Below are 11,034 nucleotides of genomic sequence, written 5' to 3' on the forward strand. Positions count from 1 at the left end.
TATGTAGTTAACAAGGTATAATATTGCTAATAATAGAATGTAAAAAATGTTTTTAGCTATTTAAAAAAATCAACAAAAAAAAACAAACTGAAAAATAATATGCTTAACATTACAGGCTTCTCCTAACTTTGACTGTAACCTACCTGGTTAATTTAAGTCAGAATTTATAAAAAAAAACTTTATTTGGCTCTAACTGAATTATATTTTAATGTTTATTTACTTTTAGATTGAGTATGCTTATATATAATACAATATTGCAGCCCGGTTGATGTCAGTCTCTTAATCAAATCTGTCAATCGCAGTAAACAAATCCGATTTGTCGGGTAGTCAAATCCAATTATATGGTGATTTTGTGAAGATCGTATTTTGTTTAAGAGTGTGTGTCCACGATGACTCCATAAAGTAATTAAATAATTAAAGACCCGGGGGTTCATTTGATATTAAACAAATTGTAAAATTTTCCTCAAGAAAATCTTACTTTAAAACTATAATTACACACATTTTTTTAGGTAATATTGAATTAAATTCAAGTTAAGAACATGAAGAGATAGAAATGAAATTTATGTAAGAAACACCTGAAAAATGATAAAAAGCTTGCCACAAGTGTAAAGTGATTCAGCCAAATAAAGGTAATATTAGACCGACTTCTGGCCTAAAAGCTAATGGTTAGGCACTTTTTAGATGTAACTTTTTCAACTCAACGGAATATATGAATAAAGTTGGTTGTTCCTCCGTAGTTATTTATACTTTAACAAAACTTGAAGAAAACGCGCCAAGAAAAATTGAAATAAATTAGCTTAGGCTGATTATTTTAGCAGTTGACTAAACCGCGTATTTTATTTGGACATTTTACAACAAAATATCAAATATTATCTAACGGCTTGCAATAGGATTTTATAATAACACGTCATACTTTTTTTAAAGCTGGTTTTAAATCGCTTTTTTAAACTTAAACTTTTGCATATAAGCTCATTATTATCACTTTTTATAATTATCATTTTTGTTTGTCTGAAATATTGCTTATCACAGGACAAACAAATCAAACCCTGATTCGAATCATTGATAGAGTTGTATAATGTAATTTAATTTCATAGCATGTAACTTGCGTGCAAAGATACGCAGCTCAATAAACTGGTATGATATAAGATGTAATGTAATGAAAAATAAGCCAGTAAATCTCATTAAGCAGGAAAACATGCAGGAAACTAAAATTTTAAACTAAATTTTTTCACTGATTTGCTTAGAAAAAATTATCTATTGAAATTATTACTGCGTAAAATGTAAAGTTCCTGCATTGCAGATCCGATAGTTAAACCATTTAACCAAGTTAAAATCAAGTGTAAAACTTCATGTTAAGCTCATAAACAATATTTTAGCCTGCTTATATTTTTAAAAACATTTTCAACTTAATCTTATTTTCAATTGAAATAAATAATGGACAACTATTTATAATGAATAACAGATAAATGGATTGGAGACATTTTAAATACAGATGTTGGACATATTGTAAAATCCAGGAAATGGAGACGTTTTAATTGAGAAATTGAGGCATTGTAAACGAAGATACATGCAATTCGGTAACGGAAACAATTGAGAAATTGTGAATGGAGACAGTCTAGATTTTGTTAATGGAGAACATAACAAACTTACCCAATTATATCTAAGATTTCTCTTTTGTTTATGCTATATTTAATTGCCTTCAATCATATTGTTAATTTTATATATTTAGTAAAAACTCTTGCTCTTTTTAATCATAACCTGTCATACAATAAAAAGAAGCAGTTCGTGTTAAGGATAATATCCATATATTAGTCAAAATAATTAACTATTGTAGAAATTGCTTCCATGCACCATCACTGGTCTACATATCTCTCGTACGTTTTTTTTAAAAACTAAGCGTGTTGCCAGTTTTCTTTAATAGTAATTGCATAGTCTACACTAGTGGTGCGCATAACATTTTGATGTACGACCTTATAATATTGTATAAAATTTTATCGCGACCTCTTAGGTAAACAGTGGACATTTTTTCAACCATAAATGTAGTTATAGTCAAATAAAATACATAAAATTTCATTAACTAACACATTAATAAGTTTAAGAACGGTTTTATTTATGCATATATAGTGACATTAAATATAAAACTAAAGTTTTATATCTAAGCATTAATTTAATGAAAATATGAAAATGTGAAGTATGAATTTGTAAAAAGCTCATAATTGCTTTTACAATTGGATTTATGTTGGAAATTGCGACCCGTTAATCATGCTCTGGATCTAATGAGATCGATATTTTGTTTTAATAGCTATTAATTTAGAAAAATCAGTTTCATATAGGTACGATGATACAAATTAAATCAAAATGTTAACCACCTTCTTCTTTAAATCGGTGTCTTTATTTCCAATTGTTAACAAAAAGTTGTGGCAAGTCGAAACTTAAATTAAAAAATGAAATTAAAATCAAAAGATTAAGTTAAAATAGAAATTAATATCTCATTTTCTTTTGCAAAGTAGATGTTTTCGTTTGCAAAGAAGTTGTTGTAATAATATAATGTATAATAATATTTTCATTGACAACGTTAGCATATATGTAAGTGTATGAAATTGTGCATTAAAATTTTTAACGCACACTTTTAATGTACGTTTGTATCATATAGCATGATAGTTTATATTTTTATTTTACAAAAGAAGGGCAAAAAAGAAGATAAAACGTTGTAAGACACTATAGCCGTACTTTTTGCACTATAATAAATATTACTTATTTCACATATCAAAATCTATCAAAATAAATTTGAAATAAAAGTTGATATAAATCATAGAGGTGGATATTTTTTTTCAGCACAGAAAAGTTATTGGTTTGTTTTCTATGGCTTTGTATTTTTTATTCTCAAATACATTTCTTTGAATTTGGCGACCCCCCCAAAATTTTTCGCGACCCCCATTTTGTACACCACTGATCTACACAACTTCGGTAAGGTAAAAACAAGCAATCATAATAAAATCATTTGCAAAACAACTAAATAATTTGCTTAAATGATAATTTGCATATGATAATTTATATATATATATTTTATTTATCATATTTTAATTATACAAATTATGTCATATATTTATTAATATTTATGTAAATTACCATATGATAATTAGCATCTATGTTAATAAAAACATGAAATAATTAACATAATTAAAATATTATAATTCTATGTTAATTATCATTTAGGAAAGCACATTGTTAGTATTTTTGCAAATGATAATATTACATTATTTATTATTTGGGCAGCAGTTGGAGAAAATACCATCGAAAGTATCAATATAATAACTGAAGTAATGAATCAAGTGCGGGTAATAGAAAAAAGATTATTTCAAACATGTCTGATATGTTCTACATAGATCATATGCAAGACAGAAAAGATAATTACATTCAGCAATTTCATAGCTACCATGTGATCCCAAACACAGTAAACAATATTAGCTCTGAAAAAAACGCAAAAAGTGCTGCTGTACAAGTAGTCTCAAAACTTACTTACCTTAAGGTGTCTTATTTTAAAACTTACTCTGGGGATCAATAAATAATGTTCAATTGAAACTTTTTGTTCAGTACTCTAAGATCATAGAGAAATATTTTGTGCCTCCGATCAAAAAAGCAGCTCTGTTTTTATTGTAATCTAAAAAATTTCTTTTCATCAATTTTTAACAAAATAATTTAAGCTGAGTTTGTATCGGTCAAATTTACGGAAATTGTAAACGTTAATGATGAAATGTTTCACTGCAATACACAACAGCAATTAGCAAATAAGTAATAATTTTTTAATAGTTGCGACTTTTTCCTATTTGAACGGCTTTTTATTTAAAAAAAATTCGGCTTTTATATGCAAATCTCTGTGCATTTAAAAGATGCTTCCAAAATGAATAAAGTGCCGTGGGTTTCCTTGATTTAATCAATAAATGGAATTAAAATAGAAATAAATGGAATTAATATTAAAATAAAAATAAAAATCCTCTTTAAAATTCATAACATATATATACAACAATTAAAGTATTCTAAAATAAGATTTGTTTTATCCTATCCATTTAGAGTTGGAAAGAACTTATTCAACCATTCCAAACATATCATTTAACAACTATTCAGGCTCATATTTATGTTGCAGGTTATCATGTAAGGTTATCCTACTTTACTTTTTTTGTTTAACATAAAGAACAAAATCTTTTCTACGTTATCTCTTCATAAACCACGTTGATAAAAAGATAAGGTTCGTAAATACTCATTACGAAGCAAAAATGATAAAGTGGTTAACATGAACGTTGTGGTGAGGATTTTGTAATAAAATCTCAATATAAATGTTGAGATTTTATTACAAAATCCTCACCACAACGCTTACAACAAGATTTAGAATGCAATTTTAGAAAATCTAAGGCACGTATAGCAAGATGCCATACTAATTTAGCATTAGAATTATCTCCTAAAGCTAAAATTGCTTCTCTTAAGGAAACTGGCATAAAAAATACAGTTGTGGAATGAAATAAAAAGTATACCGCTCCAGCATCAGGACTATTGTTTAAAACTATTAAGCTACTGGTAAATATGCTTAATAAACGCGAAAGTGATTGTCTCAAGGGTCTAGGTAACGGATATCCTTGCGCTGTTCGAAAGGGAAAGCTAAAAATCTAATATATTTAACAGAATAAATTGCAATAGAAGTATCCTCAGAAAGGAAGTATTTCATTTGATGTAATTATGTTAAGGAAAAAATCTCTGATAAGTAAATTTAAAAAAATTGACTGCAATTTGCAACACAATAAAGAATTTAAATCTTGATAAAAAAAACCCAAGTTTTCAATTAAAAATTTGTTTTTGTCCTGCATGATGAAAATAAAATGCTCGATGAAAAAAAAAAAATAAAATGATCGATGAAAAAAAAAAATAAAATGCTCGATGAAAAAAAAAAATAAAATGATCGATGAAAAAAAAAAAATAAAATGATCGATGAAAAAAAAAAATAAAATGATCGATGAAAAAAAAAAAAATAAAATGATCGATGAAAAAAAAAAATAAAATGCTCGATGAAAAAAAAAAAATAAAATGATCGATGAAAAAAAAAAATAAAATGCTCGATGAAAAAAAAAAATAAAATGATCGATGAAAAAAAAAAAATAAAATGATCGATGAAAAAAAAAAATAAAATGCTCGATGAAAAAAAAAAATAAAATGATCGATGAAAAAAAAAAAATAAAATGATCGATGAAAAAAAAAAATAAAATGATCGATGAAAAAAAAAAAATAAAATGATCGATGAAAAAAAATAATAAAATGATCGATGAAAAAAAAAAAAAAAAAATGATCGATGAAAAAAAAAAAATAAAATGATCGATGAAAAAAAATAATAAAATGATCGATGAAAAAAAAAAAAAAAAAATGATCGATGAAAAAAAAAAAATAAAATGATCGATGAAAAAAAAAAAATAAAATGATCGATGAAAAAAAATAAATAAAATGATCGATGAAAAAAAAAAAATAAAATGATCGATGAAAAAAAAAAAATAAAATGATCGATGAAAAAAAAAAATAAAATGATCGATGAAAAAAAAAAAAAAAATGATCGATGAAAAAAAAAAAATAAAATGATCGATGAAAAAAAAAAAAAAAAATGATCGATGAAAAAAAAAAATAAAATGATCGATGAAAAAAAAAAATAAAATGATCGATGAAAAAAAAAAAATAAAATGCTCGATGAAAAAAAAAAAATAAAATGATCGATGAAAAAAAATAATAAAATGATCGATGAAAAAAAAAAATAAAATGATCGATGAAAAAAAAAAAAATAAAATGATCGATGAAAAAAAAAAAATCTTTTGAAGTGATTTGCACCAAAACAACTTTAAGACATCAGCACGATCGAAAATTGCATCAAATCAACTAATGACCTGTCTTTTAAAAATTTAATCTCTTTTTTTTATTTATCTTCTTAATTTGTGCTCTACAATGACATCAATAAATCTTATTAAACACCGACTTACTAAATGAATGATAGAACTTTCAGATATTAAAAGCTAGAACGGCAATTAGCTGTAAGAACATCCACTAAAGATTTGTTTTCATAAAAAACTGTTCTGAAAAAGCATCGAGGTATTTATAAAGTATTTTAAATTTATAAAAACATATTTTAACATACCATACGCGTGTTAAAGTTTGGTTTTCAACTTTTATGAGATTCTGTGATCGTCCCAAACAATTTTCCGAAAAAACTGTTTCGCCAAATGATGTCAATAACTTTGAAGATAAAAAATATGTAAATAACTCTTCACGCGGGAATGTCAAGGTCCTCGGAAGTAAATAAGGACTGTTTACACTATTAACAAGAGCCTAAAGATTTGTGGGACTACGGAACAGAAGTCTGGAAGTATCAGACCCATTTCAGTTTTTAACCGAGATTTTATCAACAAGATTAAGAGGAAGATCCGGACCAACCCAGCTAAGACAATCAAAAGGATGGCCCGAGATCTTGGGGTAAGTTTTTTCTCTATCAGAAAGGTTGTGAAAGAAGCTAGGACATGGTCTTTAGCCAGGTAAATTCGGTCTTAAATTCCCTTCATTTTTAAAAGTATCGGATATCCCAGACAATGTCAAGTTCGCATCTTAGACAAAGCATCCCTCACAAATCATGATTTTTGGAATGGTCAGTTCCGATGGTGAAAAAATGCCCCCAGTATTTACATTTTTTTGGCTGAAAATGGGTAAAGAGGACTACATTGAAAATGTTTAAACGCCTCAAATCCTGAAAATTATGTTTTCATGCACGATAGAGCTCCGCATCAAAAGGCCTATGTTACCTAGCAGTGGGTTGCTAATCACCTGAAATTCTTGCCCAAAAATACCTGGCCGCTATGCTCTCCTGACCTTAATTCTTCGGACTTCAGACTGGGTAAAGTCCAAACATAAACTTGTAAGCAACAAAACCTTAACACTGACCAAACGCCAGCTCAGATCTTGGGTCTAGACTGGGTTAACAAACAAATACATCAAGTAGACCTTAAAGTTCCGATTTCGGATTGAAGCAGTGATCACAGCTGAAAACAGTTGCATTGATGCAAAGTAAACCTTATTGGTATGTTTAATTTGATGAAGTAAAATTTTTTTCTTTATTTTTTGTAAGCTCCGTATCTTTCTCAGAAAAGTGCCAAATTATAACACGCGTACGAGAAATCCTCATTAAAGAAAGAAAAAAACTTCGTCTGCGTCAACAAGATCAAAAATCTTAAGAATCTTTTTTAAAAAAAATTTGGAAAAAATTGCTAAAATACTCAGCATGATATTTGAAAAGAAATGATGGTCATATATATCAAATGATGTCAAAAATCCTGCCGAGTTTCCATTCTTTTAAAATATCTTACTAATTTACTAATTGCAAATATTTGTACAACTTGCAAATATTTCTAAAACATTCCTAATTTTTTTTATCTTAAAGATAAAAAAAATTAAAAATATTCATAATCCTTAATCACTGGTTTTGAAATTTTTAACTCGGACATAATTTTAATCATAAAAGACGTGTAAAGAGGTATGTAATTGCAAGCATCATTTATTTAAATGTATATATTTGAAATTTGTTTATAAAGCTTGTGTCATCTTTCATGAATATTAATACTCAGCGTCTCAGAGCGTAGAAAAAAGAAAAAAATTTTATTGCAACTTCTTTTCAATTCAAACCATTAAACTCATCTTTATAACAAGTTTTAGATAACTAACTTATACATGAATATAAACTTGTCACACCAAAAATTTATATGCTTTAAACGCATCAAGAGTTTCATTATAATAAACTTCAGAAACTTCGATTTATCTTAAAAAACAGATATTGATAGGTTGGTCATTATTCTTTATTATTCGTTAAAAACCAAAAAAACGAACGCTACTTGTTAAGACCTCAAGATTAAATTGGAAAGTTTTAATTTTTTTTATTTCATACTCATAAATCTTCATTTTCCGTTTCTTTCCATTCTTTCTGTTATACAGCTACACAATACTTGGACAATAATTTCAATTACTTTTACCTTGATTAGTAAAACTATAGTTATATCTTGGTTTATACAACTATAAAATTTATGCAATGCAAGAAATGTTTTTGTAATAATTTTTTCTTTTTTTTTTCTGTCTGAATGTAATTTTTTGTGTAAAAGAAAAAAAAAAAATTTAATTTTAAATTTCTCTGAAAGTTGACATTTTTAAATTACTTTAATACATGTAAAAGAAATGTTGTTATAATTTATTGTTAATGACCAATGACTCAATCCTGAATCTTATTTATCAAATTTAAGAAAAGAGAATGGCTAAAATTTTGTGGATTGAACGACTATTTTTTCTGGTGTTATTTATGGCTACCGCTTCGCATTTATCCCAAAAAGATAAGAAGCCGATGAGCACAAAAGGACGATCGGATTCCAATTGTAAGAGAACTTGCTTCATTATGTTTATGGCTGTGCATTGAGTCAATCAAATGTTTTTTTTTTTTTATTTCTTTTTAATAAATAATTTCTTGTTACATCAACGTGTGGTAAAAAAAAATAAATTGTGTTGTGATCCCAAATTCTAATAGTTTCATTACTTGTATTTAGAATTAAAGTAAAATGATGTTTCTTTTTTATTTGAAGAGCATTCATAGGGTTGGCAGTATTGGTTTTTTATGTAGAGGAGAATTAAAAAATATCCTCTCCATTGCCGAATAAAAAATCAAGGCTTACTTGCGGAAGACGGGCCATTTGTGAATAAACAAAAATATTTTGAGGAATTTAAATATTTCGATATTATTCTAGTTGTCTTTTTGATGCTATTATCGCTTTCTTTACAAGAGACCCTACTTCCTTTACTTTAAATATCAAAGGTTTTAACGCCGACTTAATGATTTTTACTCAAAGGTTTTAACGCCTACTTAATGAATTTAACTCTGACGATTTCTCAAAAAGTGAATTAAAAAAAAAATATTTTCACAGAAAATTCGTATGCATTTTCGAAAACTAGAACCTTGGGAATGATGTTCGACACGTGTATAAGGTTCGACCATGGCCAACTATAGTGACAGGCAAAGTAAACATACGGCTTTTAAAAACACTGTAGGCGAGTTTTTTTCTTATGTAAGCATTCGTTTTTTGGGTTATTTAATAAATAGATTCATTAGTTCATTAGATAGTAATTAATTTATCATAAATAAAGGTTTTTGTAACAAATAAAACCTTTTAAATGAAAAAATCGTTTATTAAATGCAAACCCGCTACATTTCATTAAAACATAGTAAAGACTTTCTTTTCCTTGATTGCGCCGTATTACAAATTATTAAAAGAAAAACTCGCCTACTTTTTTCTTTAAAGCCGTACGTTTACTCGACCTAACACTATAGTAGGCCATGGGTTCTTTTTCTACAATTCACAGGACAAAATCTTCTTTGGGTGCTATAGGCGATAATACAAAAAGTATTTTTTAGGTAATTTGGGAGCATACACCTTTCCAGACGAGGCTGAAGAACACGAAGGTACGTGGTTGCAATGGCCGCACGAATTTGAATATGGAACTGAGTACAGCGAAAGGCTTGATGGTACCTGGGTTGCTATGACAAAAGCACTCTGCATCAACGAAAAAGTTCATATTATCGCTTACAACAAAGAAGAAGTTGAAAGAATAACTGAATTGCTAGAAAAGGAAGGTTTGTCTCTAACTAACGTGGACTTTAAGATATATAAAACAAACGATGTTTGGGTCAGAGATAATGGACCAATATTTGCAAGAGATAGCGCAGGACGATTGGTTATTCAAGATTGGGGCTTTAATGGGTGGGGTGGAAAATGCAACTACAAAAATGATGATTTAGTTCCAACTCTAATAGGAAAAGATATTAAAATGGATGTGGTTAAGGTTGGAATGGTCAATGAAGGCGGAAGCGTTGAGTTGGATGGTAAAGGAGTTTTATTGGCAACCCGAAGTGCTATAATTAGCCAAAAACGCGTCAACACAGTTAGAAATCCTGGAATGACGCAAGGGCAAGCCGAAATATATTTCTCTCATTACTATGGGGTTTCAAAATTTATTTGGTTGGATGGTGGCTTTTCGGTCGGTGATTTTACCGATATGCATATTGATGGTATTGCAAAATTTGCACCAAATAACAGATTAGTGACGATGAGTAAGAACGATTTAATTGAATGGGGAGTCTCTGAAAACGATATTCGCACCTTATATTCTGCATCAGATGTGAACAATAAAGTTTATATCAAAGTTATTTTGCCTTTATCAAAGTATAACGTTAACACAACTTATGGAGAGAACCTTGGGTACAAAGGCAGCTATATAAACTACTACTTGGCAAATGAAATAGTATTAGTTCCTAATTATAAAGACCCCAACGACGAGGTTGCCAACAACATCATTGCAAAGCTGTATTCTGACCGAAAGGTTATTGGAATAGATGTTAGAAATCTTTATAAAAACGGTGGGATGATTCATTGTGTTACACAACAGCAACCAGCCTTATAAGTAATACTGGTTTTTTGTGATAAAAAGATGAAAAGCAATATTGCCTCTTACTTTATAAAGTTTGTAATTTGCTTGTTGTAAAAGAATATTTGATTTTGTACTGATTTTTTAAGCCTTTTACACTGCCTTTTTTTAAATATATCAAAAAAATATGAATTTGAGTATTATTTTCTTATTTATTTCATTTTTGAAATTTTCTATTTAAAATTTTATTATTTATTATTTATTGTTAGGCTAATTTTACAATTCAGGTTAAATAATAAATTAGAGTTTAATTTGTAGACATTCGGAAGCAAATAATGGAAATAAAGAACTTTTTTCAATTTAATTGCTAAAAATTTGATTTTTTTTTTCGACTTTTCTCAATTTGAAATGAAAAATATAACTTTTAAACTTACTTTCCCACAAGACATTTTTAAAAAAAAAAACAATTCTTTTAAATTCTCCAATTTCAGTTTCAAAGTTTTAGAATTTAAAAAAATTTGATTCATTAAACTAAACATGTGATCAAAATTATAG

General features: G+C 27.7%; 1 protein-coding gene across 3 annotated transcripts; it reads left to right on the plus strand.

Moving 5' to 3' along the window:
- Positions 1-5,986: 5,986 nt before the first annotated feature.
- On the plus strand, positions 5,987-10,671 carry LOC149888366 (uncharacterized). 3 transcript variants are annotated; one of them, XM_090086656.1, is made up of 3 exons: positions 5,987-6,120; positions 8,310-8,438; positions 9,470-10,671. In XM_090086656.1, exons 2-3 carry the CDS (start codon positions 8,318-8,320, stop codon positions 10,513-10,515), a joined length of 1,167 nt encoding a protein of 388 aa, XP_089942782.1. In that variant the 5' UTR covers positions 5,987-6,120; positions 8,310-8,317; the 3' UTR covers positions 10,516-10,671. The 3 variants fall into 3 exon arrangements, with proteins under 3 accessions (XP_089942782.1, XP_089942784.1, XP_089942781.1); XM_090086658.1 differs by having other exon boundaries at positions 6,029-7,099; XM_090086655.1 differs by lacking the exon at positions 5,987-6,120 and adding an exon at positions 7,401-7,552.
- The last annotated feature ends 363 nt before the right edge of the window (positions 10,672-11,034 follow it).

This window comes from Hydra viridissima, unplaced genomic scaffold, assembly GCF_058129835.1.
Source record: "Hydra viridissima isolate aposymbiotic clone 2 unplaced genomic scaffold, HvirCarnegie_v1 scaffold_5, whole genome shotgun sequence".
NCBI classification, from domain to species: domain Eukaryota; kingdom Metazoa; phylum Cnidaria; class Hydrozoa; order Anthoathecata; family Hydridae; genus Hydra; species Hydra viridissima.

Excerpts from the sequence above, each read along its gene's own strand:
- LOC149888366 (XM_090086656.1), top strand. The coding sequence starts at position 8,318 with ATGGCTAAAATTTTGTGGATTGAACGACTATTTTTTCTGGTGTTATTT. Across the intron at positions 8,439-9,469 it reads AGGACGATCGGATTCCAATT|GTAATTTGGGAGCATACACC; the intron begins GTAAGAGAACTT and ends AGTATTTTTTAG.